Source organism: Chrysochloris asiatica, unplaced genomic scaffold, assembly GCF_000296735.1.
Source record: "Chrysochloris asiatica unplaced genomic scaffold, ChrAsi1.0 scaffold00028, whole genome shotgun sequence".
NCBI lineage: Eukaryota > Metazoa > Chordata > Mammalia > Afrosoricida > Chrysochloridae > Chrysochloris > Chrysochloris asiatica.
Window position 1 is genome coordinate 4,599,765 of NW_006408546.1, and position 23,078 is coordinate 4,622,842.

Below are 23,078 nucleotides of genomic sequence, written 5' to 3' on the forward strand. Positions count from 1 at the left end.
AATAAATTCCCACAATAAATATTAATCATTCTCTTAGTGAAGAATGTTCTACATAGTCCTAGTACCTAGGACATAAAATTTAGTAAATTTCCTTAACTAGAAGAGAAACTTGGGAATTATTCATTTATGCACTCTCACAGTATGGTTTAATCAACGTTAACATTGTTTGCAGAAGGCATGCTATTATAAATACTAGGGTTACAATTATTTTTATATCCTTTATTAAACTTACACCTCATTGACTTCTGTCATAGACTCTTACTTTTATATACTCAATTTATTCCAATTGACTGTCATTTTTAGTCCCATTTTCATGTTCTGATGTTCTCAGTGGAAACCCATTGAAAGAGGCCGCTCCAGATGTATTTTTTAATTCTTCTGAACTCTATGGCAACAAGAGACCCTGCTTCATCTTCCTACTTCCTCCGTATGAAATCCCGGTTCTTTTCATGGAGCAGACTCGAGGCCCTGGGTCCTCGTCAGTCTAACAGTGGGCAGGCTGAAGCTACTTCTGCATGCTGTTGTTGCTACTGTGAAGTGAGTGGAGTTGGTTTCCAGTCATAGCAGCTCTGTATAGGGTTTCCAAGGAGTGACTGGTGGGTTTGAACAGCCAACCTTGCAGTTAGCAGTTCAGTGCTTACCCTCCAGTGGCACACCAGGCCTCCTTAGGGATACCAAATAGTTAGTGAGGAGAGGTTTCTCTTGATAAAAGTATTCCAGCTAATCAAGGAGGAAGGAGCCAAAGTTTCACCATTTTAACAATGGATCACAGGGAATGGTTGGCAATGGCAGATAACATCACTATAAGAGACAACCAGATGTTGTGGACCTTGTAGTAGAGGGACACACCACCACCACCTATGAAGTTGTTGTTGTTAAGTGCTGTCGAGTTGGTTCTGACCCATAGTGACCCTGTATAGGGTTTCCAAGGAGCAGCTGGTGAGCTTGAACTGCCGACTATGTAGTTCAAACGGCTTTGCAGTCTGGCGCATTAACCCACAGTGCCACAGCTATGAAGCAGCCTTGTCTAAAAGCTGAATCTGAATCTAGATCTAACTACTAATTTATAAGACATACAAAGGAACAGATTTTTTAAATAATAGGCTAGAATGATCCATGTGGTAGTGGATTAAGTTAGAGACATTTGTATGAACTCATCATATTTTGCTTTAACATAGATTCTAATGGCTATGTATAGAACTATTTGTAGATATGTGTCTGTAGGAGTCTTGGTGTGGTTCTGTTGGATAAGCACTGGACCACAGGGTTGGTTTGAACTGCAAGGCTGTTGGTTCAAATTCTCCAGTCATTCCTCGGAAACCCTATATAGGGTTGCTATGGATCAGAGCTGACTCAATGGCACTTAACAACAACATGGGTATGTATGTTGTTAAGTGCTGTTGAGTCGGTTCCAACTCATAGTGACCCTGTATAGTGTCCCCAAGGAATTGCTGGTGGGTTTGAACCACCAACTTTACAGTTAGAAGTCCAGTGCTTATCCAATATGCCTTACCAGGACCTCATAGAGTAACCATATTGTCCTGCTAGGACATTGCTGGGAGCAAAGGTCCTAAAAAACTATGAAACAAGGATTAGTAATGACACTATGTTAAGTACTCACCAACAACCAATATAAAGCAGGACTACCCAAGGTAGTGGCATTGTGGGTTAATGTGCCAGACTGCAAAGCTGTTTGAACTGCAAGGTCGGTGGTTCAAGCTCACCAGCTGCTCCTTGAAAACCCTATACAGGGTCACTAGGGGTCAGAACCGACTCAACAGCACTCAACAACAACACCCAAGGTAAGCCAGACCCTTGATTGCCTGACACGAGGTCCACACTAGTGCAGAACTAGGAAATGTTCTCTTTTTAAGGTCATGAGTCTACGCTGGGATTTTCTGTCTGACTGCTGACTCCTAATTAAAAATGCATTCTAATGTCAAATTATTTTATATTTGTATTTGTTAAATATTTGTTTTAGTAGTTTTAATTAGTATAATCATTTTTTAAATTATCTAAAAATATTTTTGCTTATATTGTTGTATATATATAGCTACAGTATGCCTACGTGGATCATTTAACCTGTTCCTTAAAGGTCTTCTTTTGCAATTTTTCTATACTTCATGAATTAGCACTCTGCAATTGGTTTACATACAAAATACCTCCCAAAACAAAACAGAAAAATCTTTTGAATTCTGTCAGATGAAACTTGAAGCCACCACCTAAACACCTTTATACATGCAGGTCACTAATAAAAAATGATTCATTCTGAAACTTGGCTTCCCCTGGGATTTTTCTTATTTCATTCCCTTTTTTTTATGGCTGTATTGCTACATTGTGGTAGATACAGCTCACAATTCAGCCACCTCTTTTTAATGGAAAATTCATTTTATTTCCAGGTTTTTAGCTACTACCAACTAGGCTGCAGCATTCATCCTGAGGCTTTATCCTCTTATATCAGGACATTTCTTTCCATGTAGCAGAGTTCCAAGGGAGGGTAGTTTGTGAAATTGTAACAGAGTCTACCAAATTGTTTTCTAACAGACTATAAGCATTCACATTTCCACCCAGGATGAGTGAGAATCCCCTAACATCTTCCCAAGCACCACCACACTCAATCTCCTGAAGAGGTATGTTATCACTCTTGATTTTGCCAAAATGAATAAAAGTGACATCTCATTATTTCTTAATTTGTGTGTCTTTTGCTATCAGAGAGATTGAGACCCTATTCACGTCAGATGAAACTTAGCCATCTGCATTAGCTCTTTAGTAACTGCCCGCTGATACCTTTTTCCCATTAATAAAATTGTATTATTTTCTGTAACAGAAATTTGTTTGAGTTCGTTTTTTGAACATATTACCCCTTTTTGATCAAGAGTTGTATTTTTTCAATTTATCTCTAAGATTTTTTTGCTGGTTTTTTTTTCCTTCTTGTTCCTTTAGTGACATTTTAAATCATTTTCATATAGGCAAATATGTATGACTCATCTTTTGTAGATGTGAGCTTTTTGGTTTGGGCTTTTTAAAAAAATAATTTAAATTCCCTTCTGGCCTTTTGTTTAATTTTTCACACTGAGTTTAAATCTCAATAGAATTTATTCTTCTCCATTTAGTTTAAATGCTCCTTATGTTATATCACAATTCCTAGATATGAATCTATTTCTGACACTGTTTTGATTTATCAATATCTTCTTAATCCCCTGTTGTTGTTGTTGTGAAGTGCGGTCAAGTCAATTCCTACCTATAGCGACCCTGTATGGGGTTTCCGAGAAGCAGCTGGTGAGCTTAAACCACTGACCTTGCAGTTCAAATGGCTTTGCAGTCTGGTGCATTAACCCACAGTGCCACACCAAGACTCCTCTTACTCCCTTACAAAAAGTATTTCTCATTGGCACTGCCTTCATGGTGCATTTAAATGTTTAATAAGAAACATACTTTTCTGTTTTCCCATTGTTTCAAAATTTCCTCATCCTCATCCATTTCCAAGAGATACATACTTTTTCCTTCTGCTTAATGTCATGGAGCCCTCCTACCGTGACCGTATTTCAATACAACTAACAGTAATTTCAAAACTTATCTTCAAGGTCTGGGAATAGTCTTTATATATATTGTTTCTTATCCTAATCATGTATGAAAATCTCAGCGCACATTTTGATTATGACTATATCACAAAGCATCCAAAAACTTACCAGCAGAAAGAGCATCAATCATGTATCACCTCCCATGATCTCTGTGGTTCGTGAACACAAGTGAGGCCTGGCTGGTTGGTTTTGGCTCCAGGCCTGTTAGGCTCCAGGTTTGGGTCAGATGGCTGCTGGTACTTCTGTCTTCTGAGGACCTGACTGAAGGACACATTCCCAAGGTGACTCATTCATACAGCTGGCCAGTTGGCAGAGGACCTCAGTTCCCCTCTCATAAGACTCTGAATGTCTCAAGGCACGACCCTGGTGTCTCTCAGATAAACAATTCCAGAGACCAGAACGGAAGATGTGATCTCTTTTATGGCCTGCTCTCAGAAATCATGTTGTTGTTGTTAAGTGTTGTAGAGTCACTTGTGACTCACTGCGACCCTATGTAGGGTTTCTGAGGCTGCCATTCTTTGTGGGAACAGAAAGCCTCATCTCCCTCCTGCTCACCAGTCATAAACCATCACATTTGTGGAGTTCTGTTGGTCAATGCAGGCTCAGCCCTGATGCCAGGGCACAAATACCAGGAGGGGAGGAGCACTGGGGCCTGTGAAGGCTCACTGCCATGGTACATACAATTCATTGAAGGCGTCTCTGAGGGAATTAGTCTAATGCTGGCCATTCTAAGGCTGTATGTATCTGCGTTAACAGCAAACCACAGAACCCAAATCTGATTTAGGCAGAAATTGTAAGGTGGTGTTGGTGTTAGTGGTTGCTTGTCATGAAGTCAGTTCTGACTCATAGCAATCCTATGTAGATTTTCAGAGGCATTAAATCTTTACAGGAGCAGAAAGCCTTGTCTTTCTCCCAAGGAGGGGCTGGCGGATTTGCAAACTGCTGATCTTGGAATTAGCAGCCAAGTGCATTAGGCCTGAAAAAGAAACCTTGAAGGCCAGGTATTCAGGAGCAGTGTCCTAAATCTGGCCACCCTGTTACCACTGAGCACAGATGTTGATGGTCCCTTACTGACCCATCCATTTAGATACTGGGCACGGCTGCTAAAGTGACACCATTTCTTCCTTGGAAACTGTGTCCCCTTCTCCTGCCCAATCCATGTGGTCTTTTCACATTACCAACATACGATACAAAATGGAGAGGAGGAGCAGAGTATGTCTTGTTGGGAGCGTCTGGTCAAGTGCCTACCCCATAACAAAAAAGGAAGCTGAGAAAGTGAGTACCTGGCGCCTGTACCTTCTTTAATGGGAGCCAGAATCTGACCCACAAAATAGAAGATTCTCCTAACAACGGAAGGGAGAACGTGAGGTCAAAAATAATGTCTGCTGTAGTAATGAACTTTCTTGTTATAAGGATGTTGTTGTTGTTATGTGCTGTGGAGTTGATTCTGACTCATAACGACCCTATATAGGGTTTCCAAGTAGTAGTTGGTGGGTTTGAATCACGGACTTTGTAGTTAGCAGTCCACATAAAAAAAACCTAGAGATATAGAAGGAGAAATGCAAGTGGGCAACCCCCTCTTGGGTGATGGTAACAGGAATTTATCACCCAAACCAGAAGTGGTCTCAGGAAGCAATTGGTCTGGTGTCTAATTACAGCCAGAAAGATCAGCTTAGTATTCTTTTGTCCAGAGCAGGCGGTCTCTGAAGTTCCAACGCCTAGGCTAATGTGTTCATTTAATAGGTGTCAGCCAATAGCCACTCTCAACAAGGTCGGCGGTTCAAACCCGCCAGAAGCTCCTTGGAAACCCTATACAGGGTCACTATGAGGCAGAAACAACTCGATAGCACTTGACAACCACCACAGCAACAACAAAAGTTGTCAGTAAACCCTGGGGAAAGCCTGCAGCTGGTAAGTGAAGAGTAGCTACACAGTACTCTAACTTTCAAGCTTCTGGTGGGTTTGAACTGCCGACCTTGTGATTAACAGTTCAGTGCTTATCCTACAGCGCCTGACCAGGACTCCTACTTGCCCATTAATGTTATTATGTAAATTTGTCTCCACTTTGGAACAGTTGAATCAACCCTTCCATAGTTAAGTAAACCATACTCAGCAATGAATTATTCTTTACAGTCACCTTCATTTGTTGCAAGTGTAGCTTTTATTACTGAAAAAGACTCCCAGCTTTTTTCTTACACTGTTGTTACATATGCCATCGAGTCAGTTCTGAGTCATTGTGACCCTGTGTAAAGGTTTTCCAGGAGCAGCTGGTAGGTTTGAACTATTGACCTTGTGGTGAGCAATCCAGTGCTTATCCTATATATAGCACCACATGAGGACTCTGTTCTTAACACTAAAATAAAGGTAAATGAGAACTGTATACACCTGTTATGACTCACCTACAAATCCAACTTAAAGACACAGGACTTGATCTCATTTGTAACCTGAAGTCACCCTGTATCTCATTATTCAACATCTCACATTCCTGACAACGATAAAACTACTATCTGACTATTTAGTGTATTAATGACATGTGCCTAGCAGTAATGAACGCCGAGGTGCAAAGTGAGAGTAATGCTGGCTGTGATGATGTGATTTGGCAGTTATATAATGATATAGTCAGCCTTCATTTTGTGATCGGACATGGTCAGATAATGATGTTCACATAAAACGACCTGGTCTTTGGAATCTAACCATGTGGATAAGTAAGGAATGGATGGATATAGCTGATTTTTACACATACTCACAACCTAAATTAGCAAAATGTTAGTAATGGTTGTCCCTGAATGATTCTTTCTTTCTGTGAGCATGGATCATGTACATGAGTTTTCTTTACTAAAATTAGAGGGAAGTACGGATGCGCCTTCCTTACGTATCTGGTCAATTTTAGAGCCATCCAACTTGCTTTTAGAGATAAAACAAATTTTGTTCTTAGAGCTAAGACTGCATAGATTTGCTAAACACCCAAAATGCTGACCACTGTCTCCACAGAGAAAATACAACTGAAAGGAGTAAGGTCTGGCTTCCATAGACCTCTTCTTAATCTATGGTGGTGTTTTTAAGTGCTGTCAAGTTGGGTCTGACTCATAGTGACCCTGTATAGAGTTAATGAGGAGCAGCTGGTAAGTGCGAACTGACCTTGGGGTCCAGTGCTTATCCTACAGCACCACACCAGGATTCTTAATGAATGTTGTTGTTGTTATGTGACGTCGAGTCGGTTCTGACCCATAGCGACCCTGAACAGGGTTTCCGAGGCTGTAAATCTTTATGGGAGCAGAAAGCCTCATCTTTCTCCCGAGGAGCAGCTGGTAGTTTTGAACTGCTGACCTTGTGGTTCGCAGCCCGATTTGTAACCTTAATGAATAGCCACATTTAATTTTCTGTGTGTTCATTTAAAACAAGAGATGTCCCACACATACGCCTATTGTTTTCAATCTTCCATACAATTCACTTGAATATTTGCGGTGTGAAAAAATTGTGTAATAGAAATAGAAAGTTTGTTTATTTCTGAGCTCCTGGTATTTATCATTTCTCCTATGAACAGCAAGTTTACTTTTCCAAGCTGACTCACTGTTTTCCAAGTATTTTGTTTTGGGTGGAGGCAGCAGGGTTGCTGTTTATTTATTGAGAAGTTGCCCTGTGCACAGTTCTGTGTTGGCTGCCTCGGGGGTGAGGGTGGCAGTGTAAGTATATATTGGGCTTTTCTTTGCCAATAGCAAAGCACCTTTGCATGCATTATTGCGTTTAAGCTTTACTTTGTTATTGTTAAGTGCCATCAAGTCGTTTCTATATTGACTCTATATATGGTTTCTGAGGCTTTTTAAAGCTTTTCAAGAACAGAAAGCCTCATAGTCTCCCAAAGAGTGGCTGGTGGGTTCAAACCACCAACCTTGTGGTTCACAGCCCCATGCTTATCCTAGAGAGCCAACACGCAGTCCTTAAACTTTACTAGGCACCTAGAAAGAAGGCAGTTTTGCTTAGTTTTTGTTTTGTTTTTTTTACAGGTGAGGAAACCGAGTCTCAAATTCTGTAACTTACCAACTGTCAGAGAGGCAGGACTCAAACCCAAATCCTCCAAGCCCCACTCACATAGCTCACATTTTCCCTTCTTTCCTTCCTGCTGGAAAGCATTTGGAGTTGTGCTTTCTTGGCCCATTTTCTTCCACTGATGCGCTTGTCACAGCGTATGTGAATGAGATGACACATCCTACTGTCCCTCCAACGAATTGGTGTGGTGTTGCAGGACAAAGACCACAAAGTCTGTTTGAACTGCAAGGTCAGTGGTTCAAACTCACCAACCACTCCTCGAAACCCTAGACAGGGTCGCTATGAGTCAGAGTCGGCTCAACACACTTACCAACAAGAAGGCACAATATGCACACGAAAAGAGCCAGAGAGACAGTTTAAACAAGCAGAAGTGGTTACGAGTCAGGCTGCTAACCTCAAGATCAGCAGTTCAAAACTACCAGTCGTTCTGTAGGAGAATGATGAGGCATTCTGCTCCCATAAAGATTTACAGCCTTGGAAACCCTATACATGGTCGCTATGAGTCAGAACCAACTCCATGGCACATAACCACCATGACCACCACCATACAAACCATAGACATTGTCACAGAGAGGAGATGGGGCTTCCACCTTGTGAGTGACGTGGAGTGTGCAGTTTAACTCGTAATGCTGTTTTCCTTCTGTGAGGGCTCTGAGTCACTTGATAATTGTCTCCTGATTCCTCCATTTCCCCATCATAACTTGGGGCTCATGACTGGTTATCTCTTCCTGGGTTTGATGTACTTTATTTCCCATTACATCAGTCTGTTAAAAGTTCATTCATGAGTTGACTATAATGCTGATCTTTTATAGTTGTTTTATAATTAGTTCCTTGTGCACATTAGATCAGTCCTCTTCTCTCTACATGCCTGATTTTGGTGCAAATCCCCTTTTCTTTCTTTTTACTAGACTGTCCTGAAAGGTTGGGCCATATCATCTTGTATTCTTTGTGGTTGATTTGTGGTTACCCCCTATTCCCTGTTCTAACTACCTAACAGGTTGGCAACAACTTTCTTAAGCAGTGGCTTTTGCCTTTACCAACAAAACAAAAGAGCTTGGATGAGAAATGGTTAGTTGGAATGGTCACATCGGATCTTCCATTTCTAAGATTGTTCTTGGTAAATACTCAACTTGTTAAAGGTGTCAAGACATCCATCCCATACCCCTCAAATCTGCCTTCAACCCCAGCAGCCATGTGTTGTGATTTGGGCACTGCAGAGGCAGCCTATGGCATTTAACTTAATGGGCAGGATGTTTATTCCAGAGTGCCCTTAGGATTGGCACCTGTGGCAGGAAGGGGGAAAGTAGGATGAGACCACTCGTTAAATGTGGGCCACCTGGGGAGGACATGACCTCGGGCCAGGACATGACCTTGGCCGAGGCAGTTCCCTAAGGGCCCAAACTGGAGGCTGTCTTCCTATCATACTGCCAGCAAATGGAGGCGCAGATCTTTCCTTGAAGGGAGATCCAGCCATGCCTCTCCATCCCAGGGATACCAGGGTAAAGACAGAGAAGACCCTGCTCTGCAGGTTCTCAAGCAGTTTTATTGATTTTCTGATGTCTCCTGACAGCACAGGTAAGCCCAGAAATAGGCCTTCATAAAGGTGTGGGCTAGTTATGCTCTCAGCAGAGTGGGGCAGCTTTCACAATCGTTTTCATAGTAAACAGTGGCGCCACCATCTGGAGGGATGTAGATTGCAACAATTTCATTTGGAGCTGGGGTTTTATCTGATGACTTCCTGATTTCTCAAAATGTCAAGTCAGCACTTCAACATTCATTCCTGTCTGAAGGTGGCACTTGTGTGGGGTCTTTGAAAGAACACTCAGTTGGAAATCAGGAAACCAGAGTTCTGATCCTGTTTCTGCCCCTACCCATCATAGCTCTGTGACCTTGGGGGAGTCATGCAGCCTCTCTTGGCTCAGTTTCCCCATGTATAAAATGAGGGACTTGGGCTCTAGGGGTTCTGTGGTTGACTCCAGTTTATAATGGGGTTGATTCTCCAGCATGGAGGTCAGGGACTGACAAACGACAATCCACAGGCCCAATCTGACTCATTGCAAATACAATTCTGCTGAAACACAGCAGTGCCCATTTTTTTACTTATTGTCTGTGGCTCCTCTTGTTGTACTACAATAGTGGAGCTGAGTAGTGGTCGCAAGAGACCATGTGGGCTGCAATAACTGAAATATTTACAACCTGTTCCAGACAAGTCTTCCAACATATACCACTGCAAGGAGTAGAAAGAGAAATGTTGGCCATGAGACCATGCCTTTGGGCAAAGAATGGTACCTGTCAAATAAACATCATTCTTTGAGTATTCCTTAGGAAAAGGAGAAAGGGAAGGGTTAAGGGAGTTGGTTGAGGAGTATTCTCAATGTACTACACACCAAGGGCAGTGTCTGCAAAGGATACCTGAGTAAGCAATGTCCCAGGTGCTAAAGTGAGATCTTGTTTGCTAGAATGTCCACCCTGCAGTGTCTGCATCAGCTCTTTGTTAGCCACATGACAGAGTATTTAGAAGGAAGGGCAAGTGCAGGTTTTGTATTATGACCAAGGTTATTTGTCCAGGAACTGAACTGATTAAAGAAAACTTTTGGAAGAAACAAGAGAAGAAGAGTCGTGGTAGTGAAATGTCAGAATCACCAAGCTGTCACTTCTTCAGGGAAAATAGCTCTGCTGATGAGAGACCATGGAAGCCAGAGTAATCCAGGCAGTATTAGGTTTATGAGCTGTGCTTTGCATTCATAAGAAACTCTGCTGAATGCCTCTCCTGATCATTTTGTCTTCATGTAATTGTCAAAACATTCCCATGGGGTAGCGTTAAGTGTTTCAGTCTTCGTCATCCTATACTTCACAGGTGGGGAAAGAGACTTCAAGATGGTTTTGCCTGAAGTTGTATAATGTGTGTAGCATTGACTGTTGATCCCAGCCATTTGCCTTTAATATTTGGTCTTTTTGGTTGCTATATCTATCTTTGTTATACACCAGTGTGGAGTCCTGGTGTGGCGCTGTAGAATAAGCTAACCACAAGGTTGATGGTTCAAACCTATTAACTGTTCCTAAGAAACCCTATATAGGGTTGCTGTGAGTCCGAATTGAACCGACTCAATGGCACCTACTAGTAACGATGTACAAGTAGAGTCTTCCTAAGTAAGCTCTGTGTCTGGTAAGTCTAGGGATATGGTCCACCAGTCTTTCATGATAAAAAGAAAACACTGTACTAATTAGAAACACAAGCCTGACAAAGGACATCTACTAAAGACACAGAGTCCTGGTGTGGCATTGTAGGGTAAGCACTGGACTGTTAACCACAAGGACAGCAGTTCAAACCCACCAGGAACTCCTTGGAGACCCTATACAGGGTCACTATGAGTAGACCCTGACTCGATGACACTCAACAACTAAAGACCCACCACTGTCATTATACTTAATGGTGAAATGGTGTCTTTCACTTAATGGTGAAAGACTGAATGATTTCAATCCCCCTAAGATCGGCAGCAGGAGCTCTGGTAACGTAGTGGTTACGAATTGGGCTGTAAACCTCAAGGTCAGCAGTTCGAAACTATCAGCTGTTCCATGGGAGAAAGATGAGGCGTTCTGCTCCCGTAAAGATTTACAGCATCGGAAACCCTGTATGGGGTTGCTGTGAGTTGGAACCAATTCCACGGCACATAACCACCACCACCACCACCAAGATCAGGAGCAAGACAATCATGTCTTCTCCACTTTCTCCCCACTTACATTTAACAAAGGGCTGGAGTTCCTAGCCAGGGAAGTTAGACAAGAAAGAAGTGAAAAAGGACTTCCAGATGGGAATGGACAAGGAAAACTGCCTCTAGTCGCAGATTTGCAAGTGATGATAATTTTCCTAATGACATTACATATAGAAAAATCCTAAGAAATACACACATAAAAACTATTAGAACTAATAAAGAAGTTCAGCAAAGTTTCAGGAAACAAAATCAATATACAAAAATAATTTGTAGAGCGCACCATGACCAAGGCAAAGGAAGAAACTAGAGGTACACCGAGTAAATGATAACAAATGTAAATACAGTTGCATGCATGTTCCTGCAATAATAGGAATACAGTGCAAGTAGATACATAAGTAAACATGCAAGCTGAAGAGATGTGGGAAGGAGTACCCCCTCATGAGTTATATATAGGTTTGGCAGCAGATATTTCTACATATGTATTTGCACGTGCTACAAATATATCCTTGTGCTACAAAGATATAGTGCAGCTACAGCGGACAAAGTTCAGAAAACTTTTAGCCTTAAAACAGACACCACAAGAGAGAGTCACTAGGCTCAGGGACTTATGACCACAATCTTGGTGGACATTTAGGTCATTTGGCATGACAGTCCTCAAAGACATCCTACTTTGGTGAGTAGCCACTGGGGTCTTAAAAGTTTGCAAGTAGCCATCTGAGATGCCACTATTGACTCTCCCCATTCAAAGCAAAGAAGAGACAGGAAAATCAAAGACTGAAGGAATCAATTACTTCAAAGGACTAATGCACCAAGTGAATCCTAGCCGCCGCTACTATGAGACCCGAAGAATTAGGTGGTGCCCAGCTACAACTACCAACTGCCCTGGCGGATCACAACAGAAGGTCCTGGGCAGAGCAGAAAAAAAAAAAGTAGAACAAAATAAAAAATTAAAAGATCATAATAATATCAGACTTACTGATCTGATAGAAATGAGACAGGTAGGACCCCAAGAATGTGCCCGTTAGACAGCCTGCAGGCCTGGAACCGAGCCTATGCCAGGGATCAACCTTCAGTCAAACAATATTGTTGTTAACTGCCATCGAGTTGGTTCTGACCCATAGAGACACTGTATTGAGGTTTGGAGGAGCAGCTGGTGAACTTGAACCACTGACCTTGTGGTTCAAACTGACTTTGCAGTACAGCGAGTTCCTTAACCTACAGCGCCACACCAGTCAAACAATAGACAGGCCTATAAAGTAAATGATAATACTCGAGAGGAATGTACTCCTCAGCACTTAACACCAACAACAAGATCAAAAGAGCAGCATTTCCAAAAAACACAGCTCAGAAGGCAGGAAGAGGCGGGCAAGAAAGGGCTCATGGAAGTGGTAAATCAAGGAAGGAAGTGGGAAGACTGCAACTACAATGAGAGGATTGTAACCAATGTCAGGAAACAGAATGTGCAGAAATTGTTGAATGGAAAACTAATTTGCTTTGCAACCCTTTACCCAAACATTCAAAAAAATAAGAACAGTCAAAAAAAAAAAAATTGTATTTTTATACACTAGCAGGGACCATTTCAAAAATGAAATAAAAAAAAAAATCTATATTAATATCTAAAGTAATAAAATACTCAGTTACAAATTTAATAAAATTTATTCTGAACTCAGTTTGGGAGATGACAAAGATGAACAGGAGGACATAATCTCTGAACTCCAGGAACTTGATACATAGTTGAAAATTACAGGGTAGTAGAGGGAGAAATTTCACATCTGTATCAACGGGTATTTGAAGGCAAAATAGAGCAAGCAGCCCTTCAACTAACACCCACTTAGTAGTGGTCAATATAGAATCAAAGGACCTCTGGTAGCGTAGTGGTTGCGAATCGGACTGCGAACCGCAAGGTCAGCAGTTCGTAACTACCAGCTGTTCTGCGGGAGAAAGATGAGGCTTTCTGCTCCTGTAAAGATTTACAGCCTCAGAACCCTGTACAGGGTCGCTATGAGTCGGAACCGACTCCACGCACATAACAACAACAACAATCAATTGAAATTTATAGAACAAGGTTGCCAGAGAAAGTACTGGAATAAAACAAGGCCTGGTTTAAAGTTCCAACTCTGTAATATCAGCAGTATATGTTCTCAAAACCTCCGTTTCCTCATTGTAAAATGTACCTACTTCATGGGAACCATATATAAGATGATACAGATAAGGTGTTTAGCATTTGGCTGGCCTAGCATTTGCATACTAAAAAGGTATAGGCATTGGTGTTGTTGTTAATGATTACTAATGTTGTTAGCTGGGATAAATTTGTAAAAGAAAAATGAAGCAAAGACAGTGAAGCTGAGCACTGAAGTTCATGTCCTGAGGTGGGAAGAAACAGTAACCTAGTGTGGACAAGGGAAAATGAACAGTTGAAGGAGGGGATCAAGGAAGAAAGGGTAAAGCAGCAGAGAGCAGACATGGCAAAGACAAGGGTAGTGTTGGAGCAAGACACAAAAGTGAAGAGTAGAGTTGCTTTAAAATCAAAGTTACAGCGTCTGGTATAGTAAAAACTCAGGAGCGGCCAACTAAGAAGGTGCAGCTATTGATCTTTCCATGTACAGAAGACAAAGGTGATGACAATGGAAGATGGTTGGAATCTATTAATCCATCAGTCTAATGGGACATGTGAACATCAGTCTCTACAACTCTGAGACCAGAAGGAGATGGTGCCCAGCTACCACTATCAACTGCTCTGAAAGAGATCACATTAGAAGGTCCAGATAGAGTGGCAGAAAATGTGGAACAAAACTCAAAATTATTTAAACAAACAAACAAAAAAATGACCCAGCTTACTAGTCAGAGACTGGTGGAACCTGAGACAACAGCCTTTGACCACCCTTCATGTCTGGAAAGGAACTCACCCTCCTGGCCCAACTTTCAGCCAAGCAGTATATAGGATATAGGGTGCAGACAACAGCATTAGTAAACTATGCTTACCATGGAATGGTCAATTATTTAAAATCAAAAGAGCAACAAGTACCTAAGGACAAAGCTGAGAAGGAATAGGAAGGTAGGTGGAATGGACATAGGACCCACAGGGAGGAAGCGGGGTCACTATTGTTGCATGGAGGGGAATGTAATCATTGATCTGAAACAACGTATAGGATTTGTTGAATGTAAAACTGATGATCTTGTCTGCAAACTCAGTTCACACACCGAAAAATTTTTTTAAAGAAACTCAGTGGAACCACCAAGTAGTCACGTCTGTTTGCAGTTCTATTTCCATCCTGTAAATGGTCCTACTTGTCCGGTAAAGAGGTGGATGGTTATGGGGTGGGGAGGGAGAAAGCAAATACAGATGATTCCATGTTACATTTTTTGGTCACCACCTTATTTTTTAAATGGCTGCGCCCTCAGTTTTGATGCTGATCTATGGTTTGAGCTCTTCCTTGTAAGCACAGTGGCATGGGTAGTCACTGTTTTATGGGATCATATTCCCCCTTCTGGAATCCTGGTGTGGCGCTGTCAGTTAATGAGCCAAACTGCAAGGTTGGTCACCAGCTGCTCCTCGGAAACCCTATGCCGGGTTGCTGTTAGTTGGAACCAACCTGACGTCACTTAGCAACAATAACAACATTCCCCTTTTAAGGGAGAAATGTTCCAAGTTGTAAAGAGGTAGAACAGGGTTGCTATTTTGTGTGCCTTCCCCCCTCCCTACTCCTCTGGCTGACGCTTCAGTCAGTGAACACCTGCTGAGTTATATCTACACAAAACACACTGCAGGGTTTCCACGGAGCCTGTTTGAGTTAACTGTCTTCAGAATTTATAGCTGACAGAAGAGATGGACCAGGACTTTTTCCAAAATCTACCTTGTCACCACCTTATTTTCAAAATGACTGAGCCACTGCAAAGAAACCACCATAGGTCTAAACTCTAATAGATATTCTTCAGTCTTCGGAACAGAAAAGTTCTACCTAACAAGAGCTTAATGTTGAGCTCCACTGTCCTTTAAGAAAAATGATGGAGATGAAGCAAAAGTGAAGGCCAATGAAAAGTAAGTCAGGGAGGGACAGACCTATTCAGTGGAAAGGGTGGGTCCCTGTATAACTAACAAAGGGGAAAAAAATCAGCATCACCTCAAAGCCAATTCCTGTTAGAGAGGTCAGACATGCCTCCACGCTCTTTGTCACCAGCTCTGATGGCAACCACCCCTCCCACAGCACTCTCTACTTCACTGCTGAGGTCTCTATTTTGTTGCAGTGGCCACACAGAATGCTCTGGATCCAATTCTTCAATCAGGACAGTCTTCTCTCAGCCATGGTTGTAGACACACTTCATTCTGGTCCCCCCACTAAGCCACACAGTCCCTTGGCCTCTGCCCTGTTCAGGCAAGTGTTTCAAAACTCCTTAAGTTCTACTCAAAGCCACCCACTCTGCAAGTAAGCCTTAGTTCAAAGGCACGCTAACTTTCCCGCTCTGTGAGCTGGGACGCCCACCACTGTCTGGTGCGGGTCTCTCAGTTCTTCTCTGCTGCTCACCAGGTCTATTGCAACAGCTCTCTGTCTCCTGAATCAAGGCGGTCACATTCCACTCTTCACTCTTCTTACTTTTCGTTTTTGAAACGTTTCATTATGTTTTGAGTGACGGTTTACAGAACAGACTACCAAATAACACATTTGGTTTCATCTCAGTGATGACGGGCCTCTCTAGGTAACAAGTGATGGTACTTCCTCCCTGCGGTTCCTATTTCTAACATACCCTTCTTCCCAACCCCTCTGAACCTTTTGATCTTGAATGGTTGACCATTCCATGGTGAGCGTATTTCACTAGTATTACTATCCCACTTTCTACCTATCCACCAGTTGGTTGAAAATTGGACCACAAGGGTGAGTTCTGTTCCACACCTGAAGGATGGCAAAGGGCCATAGCCACGGATTCCTCCAGTCTCTTATTTAGCTTTCTCTTCTTTCTTGATGGTAGTAAGAACTCACCCTCTTTTTGACTCTGGGATGGCTCATTTTAAACCTAGCAGTATGGCAAAACTAACCAGTCCTTTTGTTCTGTATACCTGTTTGGTATGTTCCCTCTACTAGGGTGTCATGCCCCTTATTTGCATCATTAGCAAGCTATCTAATTCCCTGATTTTATTTTACTTAAATCCATAATCAATGTTTATGGAAGTGGTGGTGGTGGTTATGTGCTGTGGAGTCACTTCTGACTCATAGCGACCCTGTACAGGGTTTCCGAGGCTATAAATCTTTATGGGAGCAGAAAGCCTAATCTTTCTCCCGCAGAACAGCTGGTAGTTTCGAACTGCCGACCTTAAGGTTCACAGCCCGATTCGTAACCACTACATTACCAGAGCTCCTTGCTTATGGAAGTAGCAGTCATGAAGTCAAACAATGGTGATTACATTAGAAAAATCTGCTGCAAAAAGACCTCTCTAAAGTGTTCAAGAGCAAAGATGTCACTTTGAGCACTAAAATGTGCCAGACCCAAGCCATGGTATTTCCAATTGCCACATATGCCTGTGAACAAGGGACAGTAAATAAGGAAGACGAGAAGAATCGATGAATTTGAATTATGGTGTTGGTCCTATGTTGGTGAAGATTATTAAAAGTACCATGGGATGCCAGAAGGAGAAGTATGACCAGATAGCTTCTTAGAAGGAGTGATGGTCAGAGTTTGTTTCTTGTACTTTGTAATGTTGTCAGGAAGGACCCTGGAGAAGGACAATGTGTTTAGTAAAGTGGAGGGTCAATGAAAAAGAGGAAGACCCCTCCTCACTACACACAATGGCAGCAATAATGGGCTCAAACCTAACAAGCACCTCACTTGTGGCACCTTAGGATAAGCACTCGATCTCAAGGTCAGTTTGAACCGTGAGGTCGGCGGGTTAAACTAACGAGCCGCTTCTAGGAAACCATGTAGTATATCGCTATGAGTCAGAACCGACTTGACGGCACTTAAGAACAACAGCCCACTCATTTGGTGAGAGTTACAAAGACTGTGGCTAGATTAATCATATCAAGTGATTCACCGCCCTGCATCCGCCAGCCTGTGGCTATAAGATCCTTGGAAGGAGGGACATACGGTTCTCAAATCTGTGAAATCACAAATGCATATACTCTTCCCATTGCATGAAGTGTTCTGTTGTAGCTAATAAAGAGAAAATTACTTTGACAATATTAACTTAGGAATTGAGGATTCACATTTTTTGAACAAAACATCTAAGAAAGCAGAGAGTTCTAGAGCCAGGGCCGGCATCACGGACGTGCAATCAGTGTAGTTACACAAGGGCACGAATGTGCGGTTTAATGAAATAATTATTTGATCTTTGAATTAGCATTTTGTAAGTGAAGTCTGATGAGAAGATTGAGCGAGCATATGCTAGGGCTTGTAGTCTTGGCTCAGGTGTGGCGTGGTCTGATCTCCCACCACCTTCCTAAGAAGGGTCCTCCTGCTCTCTACTCTGACCCCGTAACCACTGCCACCTGCTTCACCAGTGGGAGCCTTCACCCAGATAAGGTAACGTTGAGATCAGGAGAGTCTGCACCCACCTTGAGTACCTATGTGCCTGAGAGGGAGCAACATTAAGTATTCAGTAAAAACACCAAGACCAAATTGAAACAGCAGAAGAAACGAAGCCTTTTTCTTTTTAAACTTGGGGCCCTGCGTTTTCATTCCATTGTTGACCTTTTCTAGAGCATTTAGAGTCTCAGAATTCAAAGTGTCGTCTAGGGACCAGCAACATCCCCGTCTCATGGTAGCTGATTAGAAATCCAGAATCCCAGACCCAGCCCTGACCTACGAAATCAGGATCCACATTTTAATAAGTTCCCCAGATGATTCACATCACACTGAAGCTTGAGAAGCAGTGGTCTAGAATATACTCTGGAGCTATTGGATGAAGCCTGTGATTCTAGACCCAATTGTTTCTGCATGACTGCTAAACCTGTTTTCCTGTCCTTTGACATAAAACAACAACCTATTCATGCTGGAAAGTGGGGTGGACAGGAAAAAAGATCTGGCCAGTAATAAACGCTGAAAAGGGAATTGCTCTGAACACCAAGCTTTGCCCTCCCTGTTGCTTGAAATTAGACTTGCCCTGTTGTCTACCCTTGGGCTCTAGGCTTAGCATCTTTCCCAGCAGCAGAGAGCCTCACTGAGGGGAAGAGTGGCTAGATTAAAATAAGCTGCTGCTGCCTTTGCGGAAATTGTTTTGACCTTTATTTGCATAAACCTTCAGGATTTGCCAGCTCTCCGGAAGCGAGAGAAAAGTGGCGCCTTCCTCTCCTTCCTGGCAGAACTGAGTTTTCAGCACACAATGTGGGTTGCTTGGCATAGCGTGGCTGATGTTGCTTCAGTAACTCGCCAGGTCCTAGGTAAGGTGACCGTGAAAGCAACCAACATGTGTGGTTGCACAACATGATGGATGTAACTGGTTTTCATTGAGTTATGCAAACGGCAGCTACAGAATGGGTAACTGTCGAGTTATCGATATTCTTTACAACGATAAGAGGAAACGGGCGGGGTGGGGAGGAAGAAACCAGATATGAAATGAACTGTTGTATCTCCTCTACCTCCCTGCACAAGCCTTCTGGGCAGAACAGAAGGGAAGGTAGGAGCTGCTCCGCATCAGTGAGGAGAGTTCTAGGGAATGAAGTGGCCAGTTTCCAAGAGTGAGAGAAAGCATGCACTTTGACTGCATGTCTTTTTAACAAGGGTGCACAACATGTGCTGTGCTGGGAAGGATGGGTTGTTTGTTTAACTGTACTGTGCCCTTTAAAAAGTTCCTGCCTACTAATCCAGTCTTACCATGTTGGGGGCTCTGGCCTGAGGAAAGCTCTGAGGTGGTAAGGGTTAAGTGGTAGACCTGTAAAAACAAGGAGATTAAAGTAAAATGTGTGCCCCCAGAAGGTATGAAAAAAAAAAGTATGGCTGTGAGCAATATTGGGATTTGCATCTCATTTTCTAAATGTAAGACTTTAAGGAAAATAATTTGGTTGATGTGTACTGTGTGGTTTACTCCTCACTCCCTCCTGTGACCCTTACATCAGACATCTGTTGGAAGAAAAGTGGTAACTTTACAGTGTGGCTCCCTTCTCTGTAATAGCTACTACCATCAAGTGCCATCAAGTGCTCCTAACCCCATGTGTGTCAGAGAGGAACTGTGCTCCATAGGCCTTTCAATGGCTGATGTTTTTGGAAGTAGATCACCAGGCTCCTCTTTCACCCAACCTCCAAACTTCCATAATGTTCCTCTTCACGCAATCCAGTTGTTGTTGTCAAGTGCCATCGAGTCCGTTCCGACTCGTAGTGACCCTGTACAGTGTTTCTGAGGAGCAGTCCACTGCTTTTCTTACAGTGCCACACCAGGAGACCATCCAGAGACTCCTGAAATAGCAGCTACTACTCATAAATGAGTAATACTAAAGGTGCCTTAGGGAGCTCTGGTAGCATAGTGGTTACGAATCGGGCTGCGAACCTTAAGGTCAGCGGTTCAAAACTACCAGCTGCTCCGCGGGAGAAAGATGAGGCTTTCTACTCCCGTAAAGATTTACACCCTCAGTAACCCTATACAGGGTCGCTATGGGTCGGAACCGACTCGACGGCACTAAACAACAACAACAACAAAGGTGCCTTAGTTGGTGCTGGTTGTGTGCAGTGGAGTCCATTCCAACCCATAGAGACCCTCTATAGGGTTTTCTGAGGCTGTAAGTCTTCACAAGAGCAGAATGCCTTATCTTTATTATGCAGCACAGCTGGAAGAGTAAAACTGGTGACCTTGCGATTAGCAGCCTAGTTCATAATCCACTACGCTGCCCGGGCCTAGGAGTGCCTAGAAAGGTTTTTATCAGTGGGGCCTGCAACACCTGTGTGAGGTGTCTGGGAATGCCCAGGAGGCCTCTACTGCCAGCAGTGAGTTACTCACAGCTCAAGGGGGAAGTGGCAGCACCTGGTCCACGTGCAAATCAGCTCTGCGGATTACCCAAGACCTCACTGTTGGGCCAGTTCTAGCTTCTTAACAGGAACAGAGACTCTTTCCCTTCAGTTTCAACAGAGGCTTTTTAAGGGCCTCCAGGAGTCCTGGTAAAGAGCTCTAGTAGCATAGTGGTTACGAATCGGGCTGCGAACCGCAAGGTCAGCAGTTTGAAACTACCAACTGTTCCACAGGAGAAAGATGAGACGTTCTGCTCCCATAAGATTTACAGCCTCAGAAACCCTGTACAGGGTCGCTAGGAGTCGGAACCGACTCCACGGCACATAACAACAACAACAACAGGAGTCCTGGTGTGGCACTGTGGGTTAATGCACCAGACTACAAAGTCATTTGAACTGCAAGGTTGTTGGTTCAAGCTCACGAGTCGCTCCTCGGAAACTCTGTATATAGGTTCTCTATGGGTCGGATCCAATTCAATAGCATTTAACAACAACAACAACAACAGGAGGTGTATAAGTAAAAACTGTACTCTCTCAGCAGATTTCATAGCTGCTCAGCTTTCATTAACAACTCTTTACTTTCTGAACCCAACTCTGGCCTTCTGCTCCGTTTTACTGGAGTTTAAGGCAACAGATTACTCCCTAACCGACATCCTGCTTTCCACTGCAAAAAAAAAAAAAAAAAAAGCTAATGCCCAGGTGTGGAGTTAAAGTAAGGTAAAATCAAGTTTATTAAAGAAAGTTGTTCTTGAGTAAATTAAGTATCAACCCACACCTGATGAAAGAGATTGGCTGAAGGTTCGCTAAGAATCTTAACTTTTCTATAGGCACCATTTCCAGGGTTTTCTTGTATAAATCCCCATGGTTTAAATAATACGGTTTTGTTTAAACAGTGCTTCTTGAAAGAGATTTGCTCCTGGAATTGCTTGTGCATATTAAAACTGTAAATAATCTTGTCATTTGGACTAGTTCGCCTTAACATGCGTGACATAATTGAATTCATCTCTAATTAATGTAGCGTAACCTTGTTGCAAAGGTGGATTAATTTCTGTTCTCTGATTGCCCTTGAGTACTGCCTCGAAGTTGCACGAGTACCCCAATCATCGTTAAGAGCTGTGCGTTGATTTTTAGGCACCAGGACCATCACCAGCACGGTTCCAGACATGCCCCAAGGACTCACAAGTTTCAACAGTGCGATGGCCGGGACCAAGATGAAGCGCATGAGGGAGTAAGTAGCATGTTCCCTGAGCCCTAGGAGAGGGCAGTGTGAGAACACAGTGACAGAGAGGCATGGGATGCCGGAGCACTCACCCTCCACAGAAATGACAGTTACGCTTTCCCAGATACCTCAGTGAAAAGGGGCGAATCTGCGTGGATGGGGCCTCTTTCAGATTTCTTGGCAAGGAAGAGATACCAGCTTCCTAGTCCAACCTTTCTCATACAATCCCGTGTTTCTGGATCAGGGGTTGGCAGATGGTCTCTGTAAAAGGCTACCAGTTGCTGTGGGGTCATTTGCAACTCACAGTGTCCCCATGTATGTAGAGAAGAACGGCTCCTTAGGGTATTCAAGGCTGTGTGAAATTTTGGAAGCAGATCACCAGGCTTTCCTTCTGAGGTATCTCTGCATGGATTAGTAGTTGAGCACTTAACTGTTTGACCTACCTAGGGACCCCTGTAAATGGTGAGATAATAAATATTGTAGGTTTTGTGGGCCATAGGGTTTCCATTGGAACTACTCATCTCTGTTGTTATTTCTAACACAAAAGGAGCTATAGACAATGTGTCAGCAATAAGTAAAGTGCTCCTAGGAGTCCTGGTGTGGCGCTGTGGGTTAATGCACTGGACTGCAAAGCCGTATGAACTGTAAGGTCGGTGGTTCAAGCCCACCAGTCACTCCTCAGAAACCCTATACAGGGTCACTATGAGTCGGAACTGACTCAATGGCACTTAACAACAACAACAAAGGTCACTTACGTAAATTCATGACCATATGGCTGTGCTCCAGTAAAACATTTTTGGACATTGAATCTTGAATTTCATATAATTTTCAGATATTTCAAAATTCTCTTCTTTTGATTCTGCCCCCCCACAATCATTTAAAAATATAAAAGCCATTCTTAGCTAGCAGGATGTACAAAAACAGATGACAGATTTGGCCCATGGCTATATCGTTTGCCGCCCCTGCTATAAATGCTTAAATTCAGAAACTCCTCTCTAAAGTCCACCTCCTATGTTGGTGTTGACTGGGTAGTTAGGGAAGTTTGGCAAGCATTAGTATTTCAGTCAATTTGCATTTATATTATTCTTATAAGACTGTGTGTCATCATTCAGGCTAATGGTTGAAAGCATAAGATTGAAAAAGGCTGAAAAATCATTTCAAAGCTTAAAAGCTGGTAATATGTTTAGATGCTTATTGTTTTTAAGGCCTGTCCTTACCAGAGTGGTCACATAGTTAACAGAGTTACCATGGCAACAATGGATTCCCAGGAACTGAGAGTGGGAGAGTGTTTGGACTAAATTGACCCTTTTCTGCCTACCTCTACCTCTCCTTCCTAGGAGAGAATTATGGAGAAAGTGGTGTTAATCTCCCAGTCAAGCAGTCTTCAAAGAGAAGAAATGTAGCTCACTTACTCCTTCCTTAAAATTTAAGCATGTGTTAATACCAGACTTTCTTATCTAAGACTTCATTACTTTTGCCTAGTACAATATCCCAAGTCTAGCATATTATAAAATGTTTTAAATAATGAAAATTAAACTTCTTGTTATGTGCTATCAAATCAGTTCATTCAAGAGTATTCTTGAATGAAGC

At 42.7% G+C, this 23,078-nt stretch overlaps 1 protein-coding gene across 1 annotated transcript in view; it reads left to right on the forward strand.

Moving 5' to 3' along the window:
• NEK11 (NIMA-related kinase 11) overlaps positions 1-23,078 on the forward strand; it is a 436,844-nt gene that overhangs the window by 307,796 nt on the left and 105,970 nt on the right. Inside the window, exon 16 of the mRNA XM_006846637.1 lies at positions 21,401-21,497. Coding sequence (XP_006846700.1) covers positions 21,401-21,497 — 97 coding nt within the window. The remainder of the gene's footprint in view (positions 1-21,400; positions 21,498-23,078) is intronic.